The 21,835-nt window shown below is 44.7% G+C and overlaps 1 protein-coding gene across 1 annotated transcript in view; it reads left to right on the forward strand.

Annotated features, from left to right (window-relative positions):
- NAT9 (N-acetyltransferase 9) overlaps nt 1-21,835 on the forward strand; it is a gene marked incomplete at its 3' end in the record, with an annotated part of 82,133 nt that overhangs the window by 57,296 nt on the left and 3,002 nt on the right. The window contains exons 3-6 of the mRNA XM_082272827.1: nt 5,355-5,464; nt 6,765-6,902; nt 15,028-15,087; nt 15,446-15,540. Of these exons, the coding sequence (XP_082128953.1) occupies nt 5,355-5,464; nt 6,765-6,902; nt 15,028-15,087; nt 15,446-15,540 (403 nt within the window). The remainder of the gene's footprint in view (nt 1-5,354; nt 5,465-6,764; nt 6,903-15,027; nt 15,088-15,445; nt 15,541-21,835) is intronic.

The raw sequence follows: 21,835 nt of genomic DNA on the forward strand, positions 1-21,835 counted from the left end.
TCTTATACCATACTGGTAGCGCATAGGTTCACTCCCTTCTTGATTTAACCAGTGTGCCTTAGGTGACCACAAAAAGGGCATCCCCTTCTTCATCAGCTGCGTAATTAGAGCAATTACCTTGGAGAAGTTCCTTTATAAATCTTCTGTAAATGTTGGCAAATCCAACAAATCATTTTATTTCCTTAACATTCTTAGGGACAGGCCAATCAACCACTGCTTTGATCCTAACAGAATCCATGCTCACTCCTTCAGAAGAAATGTTGTATCCCAAGAACTGGATCTTAGTTTGTTCAAACTCGCATTTCTCTAGTTTGATGTAAAGTTGATTCCGCCTTAGTCTCTCAAAGACAGTACAGACGTGCTTGCGGTGTTCTTTCAAATTATCAGAAAAAATTTGAATATCATCCAAATATGCTATTACAAACTGATCCAACAAATCTCGAAAAAAAACATCATTAATAAAATGATGGAAGGTTGTGGGAGCATTGCAAAGTCCAAAAGGCATAACCAATATGTCAATATCTGGTTCTAAAAGCAGTTTTCCATTTATCTCCGGGACAAATATGGAGAAGGTTGTATGCTCCCTGTAAATCTAATTTGGTAAAGAGCTTGGCAGAGCATAGTCTCTCAAGCATTTCTGGAATCAGTGGGAGTGGATAACGATTTTTAATTGTGATCCTGTTTAAATTCCTGTAGTCAATACATAGACGCAGGGTTGAGTCCTTTTTCTCCACGAAAAATAAGGCTGATCCAGCAGGAGAAGTTGAGTGTCTGATAAAACCCTTGTCTAGATTCTTATCGAGCCACTCCCTGAGCACCTTCAGTTCAGGTTCTGAGAAAGAATAAAGGCGACCAAAGGGTATCTCTGCCCCATTTGAAAAATGCACCTGCCACATGAGTATAATCACCCCAATACCACATATGTTTGAGCAAGACCTTGCTTTATGATTCTGTAATTCACTTTCTGCCAGCTGTTGCAAGTCCAGGTAAATCAAATGGCTGCAACCTAGGATCTGTCTGCAACAAAGCCAATCTCTCTTGTGATGGGTTTCAGTGAACACTGGCAGTTCCCTACTCCATTGCACCCTGGCCCTCTGTTTGTCTATGATGCTCCTTTGATTTCTAGGCTGTCTGTTTCAGCAGTGGTTTTTCGGCATATTGTCTGGCTGAAATGCTGGTCTGCGGATTAGGAAGGCCTTATCTGATCTCCCTCTTGTAGGGGATCACCTGTTTGGAGCTTTCTTGGATGACATTGTTAAGGATCTCACAGGGGAGAAGAGTACTCTTCTTCCGCAGGTTACCAAGGGTCAAGGAGCCCCATTGTAGACGTGGGCCATTCTCCTCGGCTCCTAGGTGGCCTCTTTGCCTCTCAGGATCTCATGACAAGGGATCCAAAGTTAGGGCCTCCAACAGAGGTTCCAAGAGGACCTGGTCTCGCAAGCCACGAGCGGGCTCTTCTAGACCTGCGAACAAGGCTTGCGAGACCAGGTCTTGTCCTCCGTAAAGGTTTTTTCTTTTCCAACCTGCACTTGTCCCTAGATCACTTACTGGGTCTCTTTGGGGCAGTGCAAGGCTTGTTATTTCAAGGGGTGATTGTTCTGGTTCTGACTTCGGAACATTTTCAAGGGTTTTTTACTCAAACCTCTTTACAGTCTCCAGGGGGGAAGGCATGGTACATCCAATTCTGGACCTCAAGTTGCTAAGCTGCTTTGTACGAGTACAGAAGTTCCGCATGGAGTCCATTCACATGGTAGTGGCATCCCTACATCAGAGGGATTTCTTCTCGCTTCTTTCATCATCAAGGACCCCTACCTGCACATTCTAATATGTGCTGATCGCCAGCGCTTCCTCCGTTTTGCCGTGGACTAGGAGCATTATCAGTTTGTGGCGCTGACCTTTGGTCTCACCTCGGGTCTTCACAGAAGTATTGGCCCCGGCGATGGCATTGTTTGAGTCAGCTGGGGATCGCAGTACTGGGGTACTTGGACGATCTTCATCTGCGAGCGGAATCTCTGACTGCTCTGGTGGACTACTGGAGATTGCTCCAGTAGGGTCTGACTCTGGACTCGGCCTCAGCCAGAGTGTTTCTTCCTCGGGATAAACTCCAGTCATTGCAGGGGGCAATTCAGCTTCAGTTGTTCAGCAGACGGTCATCCCTCAGGGCTTGCATGCGCGTGCTGGGCCTGATGGTGTTCAGCCTCGAGGCGGTCTGTTTGCACAGTTCCACACAAGATCTCTGCTAAAGAGATTCTGCTGAAATGGGTCAAGGATCCATGGTCTCTAGAGGTGGCTTCGCTCTCTGGCACTTCGACAGGGAAAATCCTTCTCCTCCTGTACTGGACGGTTGTCTCCACGGATGCCAGTCTGTCTGGGTGGGGAGGCGTCCTCAGCACAGACGTGCTCAGGGGGTCTGGACTCTGGCAGAGCCCAGACTGCTGATCAGTGTACTGGAACTCCAAGTGATCAGACTTTGTCTGGCTCATTGGACAATCGTCTTCAGGGGTGTTCGTATGAATTCATTCAGACAGTGCCACGGCCGTGGTCTATGTCAATCACCAAGGGGGCACAAGAAGTGTCCTGGCGGCTTGGTAAGTAGCAGGGTTTCTAAGATGGGCTGACTGATTCGTTCCAGCCCTCTCAAACTCCTGTGCAGGACTCAGGCAGAAGGAAGTCCGGTCACTCTAGTGGCTCCAGACTGGCCTTGCTGGTCTTAATATGCCGATCTGGTATGGCTGGTCGCCGATGGTCCTTGGGGACTTCCTCTCCGGGAGGATCTGCTGTCCCAAGGACCAATCTTCCATCCTGCTTTACAGTCGATGGCTTTAACGGCTTGGCTGTTGAACACCAGGTGCTGAAGGGTGGAGGTTTGTTTGAATCAGTGATTCCTACACTGTTAAGAGCTAGGAAATCTGCCTCTAGGAAGATCTACCATCGTACGTAGAAAACGTACATTGCGTGGTGTGAGTCTCTTGGGATTCATCCTTGCTCCTTCTCGGTGGATCGGATCTTAAACTTCCTTCATGGGGGGTTGAGCAAACATTGGCCTTAAGTACCATCAGGGGCCAGGTATCGGGTTTCAGCCGTCTTTTTCCAATGACCTTTGGCCACACGCTCCCTGGTGTGTACCTTTTCTTCAGAGTGTCCGACATTTGGTTCCTTCAGTTGCCGCCCTGGAATATAAATGTGGTGCTTTCAGCTCTACTGAAGCTCCTCTTCGAAAATATTCGGGAGGTTTCCCTGCTTACGTTGCCCCAGAAGGTAGCCTTCTTTGGTGGCTATCACCTATGCATGCAGGGTGTCAGAACTGACAGCGTTATCCTGTCGTTCACCTTATGATGCTTCACAAGGATAAGGTGGTGCTTTGCCTCTGTCCGTCATTCCTTAATAAAGTGGTTTCTGACTGTCATTTAAATGTTGCCTTCCCTGTGTCCCAGGCGTAAACATCTGAAAGAAAATGGCCTTGCATGTCTTGGATGTGGTCCAGGCATTTAGGGTGTATCTGGCAACTACGGAGTTTTTTAGAAAGTCAGACTCTCTATTTGCGCTCACGGACGGACCTCACAAAGGTTTGTCCGTTTCTTCTGCTACCATTTCCAGATAGATCAGACAGACGGTGGTTCATGCCTTTTGCATCAGGGGTCAGGTTCCTCCTTTCCCTGTCAAAGAGCACTTTACTAGGGCGCTTAGTGTCTCCTGGGCTTTCGGTCTTCAGGCGTAAGTGACGCAGGTTTTACAAGGCGGGAACCTAGTCGCCAGTGCACACTTTTACAACGTTTTTTGGAAAGTGGTTGTAATGGGATCTGCAGATGCTTTTTTTGGCCGCAAGGTTTTGCTGGCTGCTGTTTAGAGGACCTGGTCCTCTATTGTTTTTCAGGTGAGCCTCGGTTGTTTTTGATTGAGCTCTGTTTCCTGGTTAGCCTTGGGAATTTTTTTTTATGTTTTCCCACCCCTCATGTTTAACACTGCTTTAGGACTTGCCAATGGTTAAGAAGAATCAGGAGCTGTGTCCGTCAATGAATAAAAGAGAAAATGGGATTTTTGACTTGCCTTAAAATCCATTTCTCTGATGTTCATTGACGGACACATCACCCACCCCTCTGTAGAATTGTAGTTCTTCTGACCCTGCTTGTAACAAAACTGAGTCCCTCTAGCTGAGAGTGGGGTGTATACCCCCTTGGACTGCCCGTAGGCGTAGTCAAGCTTTTTCCTGCCTAGTGTCCTACTCCTGTAGAGGGCAGTATAACCCAAGGGTTAAGAAGAAGCTGTGTCCGTCAATGAACATCAGAGAAATTGATTTTACGGTAAGTTAAAAATCCCATTTTTTTTGTTAGTTTGTGTACATTAATTTCACTCTGTCTTAAAGAGAAAAAAGCAAAACACACTTTTTTGTTTACATATTTTAGGTATTATTGTTATTAGTTATGTTCTAATATTTCACAAATCACATGGTCTTTGGCACTAAGTGCAGATTGCGTTCACAATTATACTTACAACTAAGCCCCGGTTCACACTTATGTGATGCGGGAAGGCTGCGAATCCGCAGCCTGTTCCCGCATCGCAAACGCACCCCCGGCAGTTCGCACTGCCATATGCGATACGCTGGGGGTGTCAATGTAATCTTAACGACACCCCCAGTTTGATCGCATATCGCAGTGCGATCTTGCAGTTCGCACAGGATCGGATCGCACAAGTGTGAACCGCTGTGCGATCCGATCCTGATGCGGCTGCAAAAAAGGGTCCTGTGCGTGTTTGCTGCGGGTGCGGTGCGAATTTACTTTTATTACTCGCTACAAATTACATACTTTTTAACTCTTGGAATGTTATTCAGCAAATTAAAGTGGTTCTAAAGGCTCCAGGTTTTTCACCTTCTCTGTGCAGCAGTCCCCCCAATATTTTACCTGAGCCCCATCTCAATACAGCGATGTGCATGAGAGCCTTGGCTCTCTGGGAATTCTAACTCCTCATTGGCTCCCACTACTGTTTTATGCTACATATGTTTGTTAAAAAAAAATCGCAAAAAGCGTATTTTGATTGGTTTGCGCAAAAGTTATCGCGTTTACTAACAATGGGAAAGATTTTTGTCATTTTTGGTGTTTTTTTTAACGAGTAATGGCGGCGATCTGCAATTTTTTTTTTTGGCTCACAAGTCAGTGACAGGCTAGTGACGTACCAGTATGTCACTTTGCCTGTGAGGGGCTGACCGCCGCAGTGTATGTACTTGCGGCGGTCGGCAAGGGGTTAAAAAAAAAATTCCTTTAATATCACTTTAAAATCTTGGTTTCCTACTACCAATTCAGCATCCGTGTTATCATACTATTCTATAGAACTATTCACTTTTAAATGTTCTCCTTCAGGTACCATGAGTGGATGAGGTCAGAGGAACTACAGAAACTTACGGCCTCCAAGCCCCTGACCCTGGAGCAGGAATATGATATGCAGCGCAGCTGGAGAGAGGATAATGATAGTAAGTGGCACACGTTGGCTGGACAATTATAAATGATATTAGTCTTTTCTCTGAAATTTGGTTGAAGAAGTCCAGTGTAAACTTCAGAAACAGATCATAGAAGAATTTTTAAAAGCAAGTCCCTTCAATTTTTTTTACTACTGTAAATGTTGGATCCCATAGGGAACATTTTTTATCCAGTTTTATAAAGCAGACTCATCATTTTCATTCTTCCATTTCTTCAAGCACTTTTTACAACGTTCTTCTCTTGTCTCTGGTTATCTTTTCTTTTATTGTCTTTGTCCTGGTTCACATCGGTGCAAAATCGCGCTACTTCAGCACAATTTCAAAGCCTCACATCAGTGCGATTTGCTCTGCCAATTTCATTGCAGCTTGCAACTTCATTTAACAGAAGTCTATGCAAATCGCAATGATATTGGCAAAAAGTAGTGCAGGAACCTTTTTCAAAATCGCTGCGACTCATGCTTCACTGCTGACAAAGGGTTGTGACTTGTCATGTGATTTGGAACTGTCAAATCGCATGACTAATTGCACCGGTGTGAACAGGGGGTTATGGGTCATACTTGTTCTATGGTAAATGATCATCACACATGGGAGGTATTGCGGTGAACATTAGAGCAATAACTCTAGCACTAAACCTCCTCAGTAACACTAAACAGGTAACCTGTAAAAATGTTTTAAAGCGTCACCTATGAAGATTTTTAAGTACCGTAGTTTATCGCCATTCCACGAGCATGCACAATTTTACATGTTGGGTATCTATTTACTTGGCGTAACCTCATCTTTCACATTTGACAAAAAATGGGGTATATATATTGTGTTTTGTTTTTTTATATTAATAAATAAATGTGTATTTTTTCCCAAACAATTGTGTTTGCAAAACTGCTGTGCAAATACTGTGTGACATAAAAAATTGCAACAAGTCGCCATTTTATTCCCAAGGGTCTCTTCTAAAAAAAAATGTATAATGTTTGGGGCTTATAAGTAATTTTCTAGCAAAAAATACTGATTTAAACTTGTAAACAGAAAGTGCCAGAAAAAGCCTGGTCTTTAAGTGGTTAATCTGCTACTTCACCTTTTGCTGTGCAATCACATTCTAGATGAGGAACATGACCTGTAAGTATTGCTAAACTACAGCAGAAAAAATACAGGTCTTCTGCCCTGACAGACAGTGGCAGAGCTGTGTACATTTTAGGACTGGATAGAGAGATATAAGACACATGCCCCATCCTGATGTATTAAATTCCTCTCATTAAATGGTTATATAAAAAGTAAAAATATTTTCCACTTTACATTTCAGAGTGTACCTTCATCATACTGGATTCTGCGAGGTGGGATCAGGGATGCACAGAAGAGCAGTGCATGGTGGGAGATGTTAATTTGTTCATCAATGATCCTGAAAACCCAGCATTAGCGGAGATTGAAATTATGATTGCAGGTGAGTCCTATTTCCATACCAATTGTTAATTTGTAAACTTTTTTAAACCTTAAGAGCCGGTTCACATTGGGGCGACTCAAAGTCGCCCCGACTTTGAAGCTGCCGGTGCAGCACGACTTCATCGCGGCTTGCAAATTACTTCTCTAATAGAAGTCAATGCAAGCCGCTCCGAAGTCGCCCCTAAGTAGTGCAGGAACCTTTTTCTAAGTCGGAGCGACTTGAGTCGCTTTGATTAGAACGGTTCCATTGCACAGAATGGAGCGCTACTTCGTCGCCTGACAAGTCGTGGCAGTGTGAACCGGCTCTTACAGGTTTATGTTTTAGGAAGAAAAATTTTAAAAAAGCATTTTTTTCTGAAGAAATTATTCTTCTAAAAAAAATTATTTGTTTACACTTGTGGTCAGGGAAGGCAAAATAGATGCTTTAGGTTAATTTTTACCACCCTCCATCTGCCCACCCTCAAAAAGGCAGACCGACAAGGTTGTAAACATGTCACAGGCCTAATGCTTTGCTTCATGACCATTGTAAAAATGGTACCCCCTGTCTCATATAGCAGGCAATACTACTGCTGAAAACAACCCATTCAAGTGAATGGGATCATGCCACAACTGGTGGTGGAGGTTTTTCAGGGATTTAAACAGGTGGTAAGGTGGAGCAATTCTCCTCCTTACTGAATGTTAAATGCCTCTGAAAAAGCACTTCACCGTGAATCGCTTTTCAGAGGGGTGGCAAGGTCTAAACTTAGCCTTAGATTGTTTAGTGAGCTGTTATTGCCAATTTTACTAAAGCTATGACTAAACCAATGCCTCACCGACTTCTGCCAGAATTTCCATAGCAGTTACGACAAAAAGCTATTGCTGCAGATACAGACACATGAAAGCTTAAATGTTGACTAAAGAGCTTATTTTTTTGATTGGTGGTGTAAGTTAGGGTCCTTTTACACGAGCGGTCTGCTTTGCTCAGCGGGGAGAGCCCTCCGCTGAGCAGGGGGATTACAGGTCTGTCTCCGCTCACTGTGCAGAGTGGAGACGGACAGAGTCCTGCTCTCCCCTATGAGGAAATCGGGTGAAAACTGACCGCATGTCCGTTTTTCACCCGATCTTATTTGATCCTCCAGACGGATGGAAAATAGGGTCACCATCCGTCTAGATTTGGTGGACAGGATCAAATCGGATAGCGGCGGGTGAATGGAGGATTCGATCATGTCTGCCTAAAAAACTGACAGGCAGACCTGATCAGAACGCCTGTGTAAAAGGACCCTAGGACATGCCAATACCTCCAGTAGAAGGTTTTTCAGAATGCTAACAGAGGACTTTTGTGGACCCTTTAGTCAACCTTACTAAAACTTTTATGGTTATAGGTTCTCGTTGGTCTCTATAGGCCTGTACACACAATAAGAAAATCTGAAGTAAAATTTCTTCCGACGAACAATCTGCCGATTTTCGGATCGTTATGACAACAGAAACTACCCAAATGACCCTAATCAAAAGTTTACATACCCCAGGTCTTAATACCGTGTATTGTCCCCTTTAACATGAATGACAGCTTGAAGTCTTTTGTGGTATTTGTGGATGAGGCTCTTTATCTTCTCAGATGGTAAAGCTGCCCATTCTTCTTGGCAAAAAGCCTCCAGTTCCTGTAAATTCTTGGGCTGTCTTACATGAACTTTGAGGTCTCCTCAGAGTGGCTCCATGATATTGAGGTCAGGAGACTGAGATGGCCACTCCAAAACCTTCTTTTTATTCTGCTGTAGCCAATGACAGGTTGACTTGGCATTGTGTTTAGGATCATTGTCATGTTAGAATGTCCAAGTACATCCCATGCGCAGCTTCCGGGCTGATGAATGCAAATTTTCCTCCAGTATTTGTTGATAAAATACTGCATTCATCTTGCCATCAATTCTGACCAAATTTTCAGTTCTTTTTGTAGCTTACACATCCCCAAAACATCAGCGATCCACCTCCGTGTTTCACAGTAGGAATGGTGAACCTTTCATCATAGGCCTTGTTGACTTCTCTCCAAATGTAGCGTTTATGGTTGTGGCCAAAAAGCTGAATTTTGGTCCCATCACTCCAAATGACTTTGTGCCAGAAGGTTTGAGGCTTGTTTGGCGTATTGTAAACTGGATAATTTGTGGCATTTGCGTAGTAATGGCTTTCTTCTGACAACTCAACCATGCAGCCCATCTTTCTTCATGTGCCTCCTTATTGTGCATCTTGAAACAGCCACACCACATGTTTTCAGAGAGTCCTGTATTTCCCCTGAAGTTATTTGTGGGTTTTTCTTTGCTTCCCGAATAATTTTCCTGGCAATTGTGGCTGAAATTTTAGTTGGTCTACCTGACCGTGGTTTGGTTTCAACAGAACCCCTCATTTTCCACTTCTTGATTAGAGTTTGAACACTGCTTATTGGCTTTCAATTCCTTGGATATCTTTTTATATCCCTTTCCTGTTTTATACAGTTCAACTACCTTTTCCCGCAGATCATTTTGACAATTTTTTTGCTTTCCCCATGACTCAGAATCCAGAAACGTCAGTGCAGCACTGGATGAAAGATACAAGGGTCTGTCAGGAGTCCAGAAACTCATTGACCTTTTATACACACACACTAATTACAAGCAAACAGATCACAGGTGAGGATGGTTACCTTTTTAATAGCCATTCAAACCCCTTTGTATCAACTTGTGTGCATGTTTTTAGGCCAAAATCACCAGGGTGTGTAAACTTTTGATCAGTTTCTGTTGTCATTATGACCTAAAAAGAGTAAACACAGTTGATTGATAATAAATGGCTTCAGCCAAACACTAACCATGAGTGAAAGAAAAGTTTTTGTTATCATTCAAATTTTTGGAAAAATGGCCAAGAAATCATAAATTCTGCCAGGGTATATAAACTTATGAGCACAACCGTACCTGTGCTGAAATCCCAGTAGCTTGTTAATGTGGTCACACCCCTTTAGCACCTGATAGATTATATACATGTACAAGCTATCGGGATTTGAGCACAGGTATATCTTGTTTCTGTTGCATTGAAGGTCAGTGACCAAACCTGAACCTAGTAGCTCTCCCCCATTGTGTATCTGTTTGCCTCATGCTGACATTGTATACACTGTAGCATTTGCATTGGCAGAGAAGAGTAGGACTGGCCATAAGAGGGATTACTTTGACGCAGTTGGCCAGCTTAAACATGTAATGCAATATATGTGAACTAAAAATCCCTCTTTATAATTGCAAAGTTTGCCAGAAAGGGTATATAGCTGTGTGCAGAGGGTTCGTGCAGAATTTCTAGTGTTAACATGTGGTCACACCCCTTTAGCCCCTGATGGATTATATGCAAGTACAAGCTATTGGGATTTGAGCACAGGTAGATCTTGTTTCTGTTCCTTTTACATCAGGGTCCCCCCATTGGAGTTCTCCCCTCTTACATAAGTGCCCCCCGTTTGAGTCCCCTCTTACATCTGGGTCTCCATTGAGTCCTCCCATACAGCAAGGTTCCCATCAGAGTCCCCTCCTTACATCATTGGCAGCATTTAAGCATTACAAAGAGTGTAATAAGAAATGTAAAGATGAAATCAGGGCGGCTAAAATAGAACACGAGAGACATATAGCGGAAGAGAGTAAAAAGAACCCCAAGAAGTTCTTTAAGTATATAAACAGTAAGAAAGCGAGGTCAGAACACATTGGCCCCATAAAAGATGACAAAGGAAATATGGCCACTGAGGACAGGGAAAAGGCGGAAGTGTTAAATAATTTCTTCTCTTCAGTCTTCACAAAAGAATCGGGGGGGCTACACGAACCCCGCTTGTAAGGCCAATCTAAACAACACACCTCAGGAAGTGCCGCCATGGCTAACAGAAGACAGACTTAGAACTAAACTTGAGAAACTTAACATAAATAAATCACCGGGACCGGATGGCTTGCACCCGAGGGTTCTTAAAGAGCTCAGCCAGGTGATTGCCAGACCATTATTCTTGATCTTTAAGGATAGTTTACAGACAGGTATGGTGCCAGCAGATTGGAAAAAGGCCAACGTAGTACCAATATTTAAAAAGGGGCCGAGGTGTATCCCGGGTAACTATAGACCTGTCAGCCTAACATCTGTAGTCTGCAAGATTTTGGAGGGGATGTTAAGGGACCACATACAAGACTTTAGTAATGAAAACAATATAATTAGTAGTAATCAGCATGGATTTATGAAAAATCGTTCTTGCCAAACCAATCTATTAACCTTCTACGATGAAGTGAGCTGCCATCTAGATAAAGGTAAGCCAGTGGATGTGGTGTATCTGGACTTTGCAAAGGCCTTTGACACCGTTCCCCACAAACGCTTACTGTACAAACTAAGGAAGGTAGGTATGGACCATAAGGTGAGTACCTGGATAGAGAACTGGCTCCAGGGGAGAGTCCAGAGGGTGGTGATTAATGGGGAGTACTCGGATTGGGCAGGGGTGGAAAGTGGGGTCCCCCAGGGTTCTGTCCTGGGGCCAATCCTGTTTAATTTATTCATAAATGATCTAGAGGAGGGGATATCTAGTACAATCTCAGTATTTGCGGACGATACTAAACTAAGCATGCCAATATCTTCTATACAGGATGTGGAAACCTTACAAGCGGACCTAAACAAAATAACGGGGTGGGCAACTACATGGCAGATGAGGTTTAATGTTGATAAATGTAAAGTAATGTACTTGGGGGCCAGAAACCAGAAAGCAAGCTACTCACTAGGGGGGGAACCTCTGGGGGAGTCTAGGATGGAAAAAGACTTGGGGGTACTGGTAGACAACAGGCTTGGCAGTGGCATGCAATGCCAAGCAGCTGCAAGCAAAGCCAACAGAATATTGGGATGTATAAAAAAGGGGATTCACTCCAGAAATAAAGAGATTATTCTTCCACTCTACAAGACTCTGGTCCGGCCACATCTGGAGTATGCTGTCCAGTTCTGGGCACCGGTCCTCAGGAAGGATGTGCTGGAATTGGAAAGAGTCCAGAGAAGGGCAACAAAAATAATTAGGGGAATGGAGGACATCAGCTATGAGGAAAGACTACAAGCACTGAACCTATTCTCTCTGGAGAAGAGACGATTGAGGGGGGATATGATCTCAATGTTCAAATACTGTACTGGGGACCCTAGCATAAGGAACAAACTATTCAGAGTAAGGAAATACAACAAGACACGTGGCCACTCACTAAAACTAGAGGAAAGGCGGTTTAACCTTAAAATGCGTAAGGGGTTCTTCACTGTAAGGGCAGTAAGGATGTGGAATTCTCTTCCACAAGCAGTCGTATCAGCGGGGATCATTGATAGTTTCAAAAAACTATTAGATGGGCACCTTAAAGACCACAACATACAGGGGTATACAATGTACGGTTAAAAGCAAACACACACACACATCATAGGTTGAACCGGATGGACTGATGTCTTTTTTCAACCTCACTAACTATGTAACATCAGGGTCCCCGCCAGAGTCCCCTCCTTACATCAGGGTCCCCGCCAGAGTCCCCTCCTTACATCAGGGTCCCCGCCAGAGTCCCCTCCTTACATCAGGGTCCCCGCCAGAGTCCCCTCCTTACATCAGGGTCCCCGCCAGAGTCCCCTCCTTACATCAGGGTCCCCGCCAGAGTCCCCTCCTTACATCAGGGTCCCCGTCAGTCGCCTCCTTACATCAGGGTCCCCTCCTTACATCAGGGTCCCCGCCAGAGTCCCCTCCTTACATCAGGGTCCCCGCCAGAGTCCCCTCCTTACATCAGGGTCCCCGCCAGAGTCCCCTCCTTACATCAGGGTCCCCGTCAGAGTCCCCTCCTTACATCAGGGTCCCCGCCAGAGTCCCCTCCTTACATCAGGGTCCCCGCCAGAGTCCCCTCCTTACATCAGGGTTCCCGCCAGAGTCCCCTCCTTACATCAGGGTTCCCGCCAGAGTCCCCTCCTTACATCAGGGTCCCCGCCAGAGTCCCCTCCTTACATCAGGGTCCCCTCCTTACATCAGGGTCCCCGCCAGAGTCCCCTCCTTACATCAGGGTCCCCGCCAGAGTCCCCTCCTTACATCAGGGTCCCCGCCAGAGTCCCCTCCTTACATCAGGGTCCCCGCCAGAGTCCCCTCCTTACATCAGGGTCCCCGCCAGAGTCCCCTCCTTACATCAGGGTCCCCGCCAGAGTCCCCTCCTTACATCAGGGTCCCCGCCAGAGTCCCCTCCTTACATCAGGGTCCCCGCCAGAGTCCCCTCCTTACATCAGGGTCCCCGCCAGAGTCCCCTCCTTACATCAGGGTCCCCGCCAGAGTCCCCTCCTTACATCAGGGTCCCCGCCAGAGTCCCCTCCTTACATCAGGGTCCCCGCCAGAGTCCCCTCCTTACATCAGGGTCCCCGCCAGAGTCCCCTCCTTACATCAGGGTCCCCGCCAGAGTCCCCTCCTTACATCAGGGTCCCCGCCAGAGTCCCCCCCTTACATCAGGGTCCCCATCAGAGTTTCCCCTTGCATCAGGGTCTCCTTAAAAGTTCCCCCTTGCATCAGGGTCTCCTTAAAAGTTCCCCCTTAGATTAGGGTCCCAATCAGAACCCCCAATACATCAAAAGCAGTGACCATAGGCAGTGTGTTTACCTTTTATACTCAATCAGTGGTCATTGAGGATACACCACTAACCCTAGGTGGGGGCCAGGAAAAATCTTGTAATGGTCTGAATGTGGCCCATTGTTTGGAGATGCTGATCTAGTTCATAAAGTGGTCATTAATAATCATTTAAAATGCTATGATGCAGAAGAAGCTATACAATCAAAACATGACAATAAAACTGACACACTGGCTTTCGGGAGTGTGTAATGAGAGAGCCCTGCTCCATCACTCACTGTGTGTAGACTCTGAAACTCTCTTGTCATCATTTGTAGAAATGTCCTGGATCTTCTTGTTCATCACACACAACTCATCAATTCACACTCTCGTAATGTCTTCCCACACTCTCTGTCTTCTGCCTAATTAGCTTTCACTTCACATGACCATGCTCTGAACAGCCCTTAATAAATGTCACTGCCATATTTTTCTAATTCATCCATCAATCTTTTAAGAGTTCTGCATCTTGCTAAAATATATCAATCTGAATTCTATTTTAAACCTAGAAAATTCCAGTATAAGATAGGTTCTGACTGCTGGCTACACAATGATCCCAGCAAGTTGTTTGAATTTAATATACATTGGGTTGCATTCCCTGTCCTAAGTAAAATATAACATTAAAGTGGAGTTCCACCCATTTTTGGAACTTTAGATCTATGTAATCCCCTTTAAAATGGCTTTTACCAATGGAAACTTTTTTTTTTTTTTTGCTAGTAAATACCTTAATTTCGGCTTTATTCCTCCTCACCTCACTTCCTGGTCCGATCGGCGATGACGTCATTCGGCGATCCGCAGTGTCTGCTGGGATGTATTCTATTCCAGAAATCTCGCAGTAGCTGTATCTGTACTGAGCCGTGCCTGCCCCGCCTCCGCCTCGCCTCCTCTCATTGAGTTGCATTGTATGAATGTATTAAGGCCGTTCTCTGCCCCGCCTCCGCCCCACCTCCTCTCATTGAGTTGCATTGTATGAATGTATTAAGGCTGTTCTCTGCCCCGCCTCTGCCCCGCCTCCTCTCATTGATTTGTAAGAGGAGGCGGGGCGGAGGCGGGGCAGAGAACGGCCTTAATACATTCATACAATGCAACTCAATGAGAGGAGGCGGGGCGGAGGCGGGGCAGGCACGGCTCAGTACAGATACAGCTACTCCGAGATTTCTGGAATAGAATACATCCCAGCAGACACTGCGGATCGCCGAATGACGTCATCGCCGATCGGACCAGGAAGTGAGGAGAGGAGCAATAATGCCGAAATTAAGGTACTTACTAGCAAAAAAAAAAAAAAAAAAAAGTTTCCATTGGTAAAAGCCGTTTTAAAGGGGATTACATACAGCTATGTATTCCAACATATTAAAAATGGGTGGAACTCCGCTTTAAGGAGGTCATGCAGAATTGAGATGCCACTGATTCCTATGTACTTACTGTCTTCCTGTTATTGAATTGTCTTCAAAACATTTTTTTCAGAATTTCCCTACCACCAAGCTATTTGTCATTTGTGTGTTACTAATGGTTTGTTTTTGCTTTCCAGAACCCACGTGTCGTGGCAAGGGGTTTGGTGAAGAGTCTACGAGGCTCATGTTATGCTATGGTAAGATATATAATTAGTTTATTTCTTGCAACTAGCATCCACTTAACTCCTTTCCTAAAGGCTGCCAGTGGCCAGTTAAGTGGGCTTCTATGACGGGAGGCTACTATTGGCTCTCGCTGTGGTCACATAATTGGAAGCCTGACCCTACAGACTCCCAATCTGAAGCTATAACCAAGAACTGTTGAAGCATGCAGTGAGCATGCTCCCAGCACACAACCCCAGACCGCAGTGGATGTATATATACAGCAGCTGGGTGCTATAGCCCACATTTCCTGCTAATGCATATATGTGTTATGCAATCAGGAGGAGGTAAGCCTGCAATATGTTGGTATAATGTCCATTATTACTTCTTTTCCAGGTATTTCTTCTTTGGGAATCTCTACATTTCAAGCCAAAATAGGTCAGGAGAACATGAAGAGTGTTCTACTATTCAACAAACTGCATTTTGAGGAGGTAAGGGCTTCTACTTACCTACATAGCTCAAATAGTAGGCTCATGTGTTTTACAGCCACTATAAATAGAACACCTATATACCTAGGCTAATTATTTCCAAAATGTGTTCATTATACAGGGCAGATACATATAGATGACCTTGAGTTCTGGTACCCTAAGTTGCATCTAATGTGGTTTTATGGACAGACTTTCAGATAAAGTGCACTTTTTTTTTTTGCCCTGACCTAAACCATCCCCACTTGACAGATGCATACTTACTGAGATTCATCAGCCACAGCCTTCAGGGATTGTCTATATCCCATGTCACAAGACTTCCTCTGCTGGTGACACCTGTGTATTACACTCCCATTAACTTCTATGACCAAGAGAAGGGCTTGGATAGGCACAATCAGGAGAGGGAGACTTGCAGAACAGTAATCCTGGAAAGCCCTGTGCATCAGGCATCAGTAAGTATTCATCTGTGGAGGGTAAGGGTGGAACGGTTTAGCTAAGGGCACAAGGGTAAAGGGTAAAATACTAAATTGCCTTTTTGTCTGAAAGTGCACTTAATCTTCAAAGCTGAGTTCCAGCCTGGGGAAAAAATAAATAAAAGCCAGCAGCTAAAAATACTGTAGCTGCTGACTTTTATCATAAGGACACTTCCCTGTCCAGGGAGCCCGTGATGTCAGCACCCCAAGCCGATCCGTCCATCAGCTTCGGGTGCAGGTGCCGGCAATGCTATAAGGGAAATCGGCAGTGAAGCCTTCAGGCTTCACAGCTGGTTTCCTACTGCGCATGCACAAGTCGAGCATCACTTTCTGAATGGCCCCGTTGTCTTCTGGGACACACACAGGTCCCAGAAGGCAGCGGAGGGGGGAGGGCATGACTTGATTGTGGAAATGACGTACCTCTCCGTGGCGGTTCTAAACAGGAAAAAAACTGATTACCCCATAGAAAAATGGTAAATTAAGCCAAAAAAATGTCCAATGTGGTTTTATCTTGCCGCTATGAAGCGGATGGCGCAAACATGGAAATGTGGGTGGAACTCCGCTTTAACAAGTGATGCTGAATGAAATCAAAACAAGGGTCAAGAGAAGGTAGGTGAAGTCTTTTCAAACAACAGAATTTCCTCCTACTTTATGGAGGAGAAGGTGAGGCCAATCTCTTCCTAAAGGATCACTAAACCTAAAAAGGAAAATGTAATACATTGCAGCTTACCAGTCGTTAGAGGCTAACAGCATTTTCAGCAAATACAGGAAAATTCCGATTGACCTTCCTGTGAGATAAAATGGAACATTTCAACAATGTTATCTTTTTTCTTCTGTAAACTGCTAATCCCTTCACCCACATGTAAGAGAGATGAGCAAAGGCAGACATGGTTGTAGTCCAGCCTGATTGACCACCATGATACATTGAAGAAGTGGGCATAGCCACCTAGGAACAGGGAGTCACAGGATTAGCAGGTGAAAACAAAGAGGAACAATCTGAAAAAAAACAAACGCAGCCACCTAATATGAGAACTGAAATGTATTATATATTTGTTTTTGGGTTTAGATGCACTTTAAATATTGGAGGAAGTGTGGGCATGACAAGACCATGGCATGTGAACACCCCCATCCGCTGCACCTCCCATAATGTAAAAAACGTTTATTTACTTTAAAGCCATTAAAATTGCAACAAAAGCGAAAGTGGCGTACTGGAAGTCCTGCCCTATGCGTTTCGTCATAGGTGTGCGACGTCCTCCACAGATCCTCCGGAACATCTGGTATGTCACTTCTACTTTTGTTGGATTGTACGCTGGGGAGCAAGCAGTACTTTCATTTGTACCCAGTGAATACCAGGCTTTCTTTTACAGTGTAAGTGCAATATTAGTGGCTTTAAAGTAAAACTTACGTCCTCTGACAGTCGCCACCCACTCATACAGTCTGCACGTCTGGATATTGGCCTTCTCCACAGGAGTAAGCTAGGCAGAAGATTTTGTTAGAATATTCACAAAACCTTTGTATAAACACACCTACAGGGGGCTGTCCCTCTGGTAAAAACCCCCAGCTAGCTTCATTCCCAATTCAGTTTTCTGCTGCCTAGCTTAGGAGTAGGCTGGCTTTTCCTAGCTGTGGCTTCGGTCAAAGCTTTTTTCTTCATTTTCTGTTTCCTTTTCTGGTTCGGAAAAGATTATTTTCTCTGACCTGGGTGCTGCGTTGCCTTTTTTGACGGTTACGTTTTCCCACCCCTCACATCTACACTGCTTTAGGACGTTCCAGAAGTGCAGACTGTATGAGTGGGCGGCGACTGTCATAGGACGTAAGAGAAAATAGAATTTTTGTAAGAACTTACCGTAAAATTCTTTTCTCTGAGTCCTCTGACAGTCACCGCCCCCCACCCCTCTTTTGGATCTCTATACTGCTTGCTACCAAACTGAATTGGGAATGAGGCTAGCTGGGGGTATTGGACCAGAGGGACAGCCCCCTGTAGGTGTGTCTATACAAAGGTTTTGTGAATATTCTAACAAAATCTCCTGCCTAGCTTACTCCTGTGGAGAAGGCCAATACCCAGACGTGCAGATTGTATGAGTGGGCGGTGACTGTCAGAGGACTCAGAGAAAATAATTTTACGGTAAGTTCTTACAAAAATTCTATTTTTACGCAATGACAGGCCTCTCCTTTTACTTTTATTATTCTTGTTATGAGTGTCCAGTGGCTCTGAGAGGACCAAATAGAGACAAAGTGGGACCAGTTGTAGCGATATTGGAAAAGGTGTTCCCGGGCAATCCTTTTGGCTGTACAGTGCATCTGGAAAGTAGTTACATAGTAGTTACATAGTAGGTGAGGTTGAATAAAGACAATAGTCCATCCAGTTCAACCTGTGTAGGTGTGTGTGGCTGTAATCATCTCGCATACCCCTGAATGTTCTGATCCTTGAGATGTACGTCTCAAAGTCTTTTGAAAGCCACCATATTACCTGCAGAAACCACCTCTTGTGGTAGAGAATTCCACAATCTTGTAGCCCTAACAGTAAAGAACCCCCCACGTTGCCTGAGGTTAAAACGCTTCTCCTCTAATCGCATTGTATGCCCCCGAGTCCTCATGCAATCCCTGCGACTGAACAGCTTTTCTTCTAAGCCTAGATCCCCATTGAGATATTTAAAAAATTGCTATCATGTCCCCCCTCAGGCGTCTCTTCTCCAGGGAGAATAAATCAAGAGATTGCAGACGCTCCTCATAATCAAGGTCCTCCAACCCCCTAATTAGTTTAGTTGCCCTTCTCTGGACCCTCTCCAGCTCCAACACATCCCTTCTGAGGACTGGTGACCAGAACTGGACAGCATACTCCAGATGCGGTCGGACCAGAGTTTTATAAAGTGGAAGGATTATAGTCTTATCTCTGGAATACATCCCTTTCTTTATGCATGCTAATATTCTGCTGGCTTTGGCAGCTGCCGATTGACATTGCATGCTGTTGCCTAGTCTATCATCCACCAATACTCCCAGATCCTTCTCCATTTTTGATTCTCCCAGGGGTTCCCCTCCTAACGTGTATTGTGCTTTTATGTTGCTAGTCCCCAAGTGCAAAACCTTACACTTCTCCACGTTAAACCTCATTTGCCAAGTCGTTGCCCACTCCGTTATTTTGTCCAGGTCATTCTGTAGGATATCTGCTTCATGCTGTGCTGTTATTGCCCTGCCTAATTTTGTGTCATCTGCAAAAACTGATATTGAACTACAGATCCCGTCCTCAATGCTGTTTATGAATAAATTGAACAAGGTTGGTCCTAGGACTGAGCCTTGGGGGACCCCGCTTACTACCTCAGACCAGTCTGAGTATGCGCTGTTTATTACCACCCTTTGGACACGCCCTTTTAGCCAGTTCCGTATCCAAGAGCAAACCCTGCTGTCGATACCTGCAGACCATATTTTATAAATTAAGCGCTTATGGGGAACTGTATCGAACGCCTTAGCGAAATCCAAGTACACCACATCCACTGGTCTGCCCCTATCTAGCTCACAGCTCACCTCCTCGTAGAATGTTAAGAGATTGGTTTGACAAGAACGCCCATTTGTAAACCCGTGCTGGTTACTACCAATGATGCTGTTGTCCTTAGCAAACTCTACGATATAGTCCCTTATCATCCCCTCCAGAAGTTTACATACTACTGATGTCAGACTGACAGGCCTATAATTTCCTGGGATATGCCTCTGACCCTTTTTGAATATCGGAATCACGTTAGCTTTCCTCCACTCCCCTGGTACATCTCCTGTCCTAATACTATCTGCAAAGATCAGGAACAGTGGTCTGGATATAACCTTACTGAGCTCCTTGAGTACTCTCGGATGTACGCCATCCGGGCCTGGTGATTTGTTTGTGTTAAGTTTATCCAGCCTATCCCTGATTTCACCCTCTGTTAGCCATAGTGGCAAGTCCTGTGTATTACTACTAACCATACAGTCATGGTCAGTGTACCCCTCCTTTTCCTGTGTAAAGGCTGACGAGAAAAAAGCATTCAGCATGGTTGCTTTTTCAGTGTCTTCTGTAACCATCCTCCCATCATCGTTAATTATGTGTGCAATATGCTCTGCCCTATTTTTTTTGCTGTTGATATACTTAAAGAATTTCTTTGGGTTTTTTTTACTATCCTCCGCTATTTGTCTCTCAAAGTCTATTTTAGCCATCTTGATTTCGTGTTTACACTTCTTATTTGCCTCCTTGTATTGGTCGAAAGCCAATACTGTGCCTTCTGATTTATATTTCCTGAAAGCCAATTTTTTTCCCCTAATAAGATTTTTAACGCTATGGTTTAGCCAGCCAGGTTTGGCTTTGTCTCTTCTAAATTTATTTCCCATAGGAATGCACTGCAAGATGCCTTTGCTTAATATATTCCTAAAGCATTCCCATTTTTCCTCTGTGGTCAGTGATCCCAGGATTTGGTCCCAGTTTACCCTTTCCATCAACGAGTACAATTTTGGAAAGTCTGCCCTTCTGAAGTTAAGGGTTCTTATGTTCCCCACTTGCCTTGCTATATTGTTATTTACGCTAAATGTGATCATCCTGTGATCGCTAGAGCCCAGGTTTTCCTGGACCCCTACCTCCGAGATTAGGTCTGGGTCATTAGTGATCAATAGATCCAGGATTGCGTTTTCTCTAGTAGGCGAGTCCACCAACTGTATTCGAAGCGTTTCACTTTTTCCACTTATTTATTATGTTGCAGCCTTATTCAAAAACTGATTAAATTCATTATTTTCTTAGATTCTACAAATAATACCCCATAATGACAATGTGAAAGAAATGTGTTTGAAATCTTTGCAAATGTTTTAAAAATGAAAAAATCATATGTACATACGTATTCACAGCCTTTGCCATGACACTCAAAATTGAGCTCAGGTGCATCCTGTTTCCACTGATCTTCCTTGAGAGTTTTCTACAACTTGATTGAAGTCCACCTGTGGTAAATTCAGTTGATTGAACATGATTTGGAAAGGCGAACACCTGTCTATATAAGGTCCCAGAGTTAACAGTGCATGTCAGAGCACAAACCAAGCCATTAAGTCCAAGGAATTGTCTGTAGACCTCAGAGACAGGATTGTATCGAGGCATGGATTTGGGGAAGGGTACAGCAAAATTTCTGAAGCATTGAAGGTCCCAATGAGCACACTGGCCTCCATCATCCATAAATGGAAGAAGTTTGAAACCACCAGGACTCTTCCTACAGTGGGCCGTCTGGCCAAACTGAGCAATCGGGGGAGAAATGTCTTAGTCAGGGAGGTGACCAAGACCACAATGGTCACTCTGACAGAGCTCCAGCATTTCTCTGTGGAGAGAGAGGAGAACCTTCCAGAAGAACAACCATCTCAGCAGCACTCCGCCAACCAGGCCTGTATGGTAGAGTGGCCAGACAGAAGACACTCCTCAGTAAAAGCCACATGACAGCCCACTTGGTATTTGCCAAAAGACACCTGAAGGACTCTCAGATCATAAGAAACAAAATTCTCTGTTCTAATGAAACAAAGATTGAACTCTTTGGCCAGAATAGCAAGCGTCATGTCTGGAGGAAACCAGGCAACGCTCATCACTTGGCCATTACCATCCCTATAGTGAAGCATGGTGGTGGCAGCATCATGCTGTGGGGATGTTCTTCAGCGGCAAGAACTGGGAGACTAGTCAGGATTGAGGGAAAGATGAATTCAGCAATGTACAGAGACATGCTTGATGAAAACCTGCTCCAGAGCGCTCTGGACCTCAGACTGCTGTGAAGGTTAATCTTCAAACTGGACAACGACCCTAAGCACACAGCCAAGATAACAAAGGATTGGCTAGGGGACAA

Source organism: Pelophylax lessonae (genome assembly GCF_965119305.1).
Source record: "Pelophylax lessonae genome assembly, chromosome: 11".
Classification (NCBI taxonomy): domain Eukaryota; kingdom Metazoa; phylum Chordata; class Amphibia; order Anura; family Ranidae; genus Pelophylax; species Pelophylax lessonae.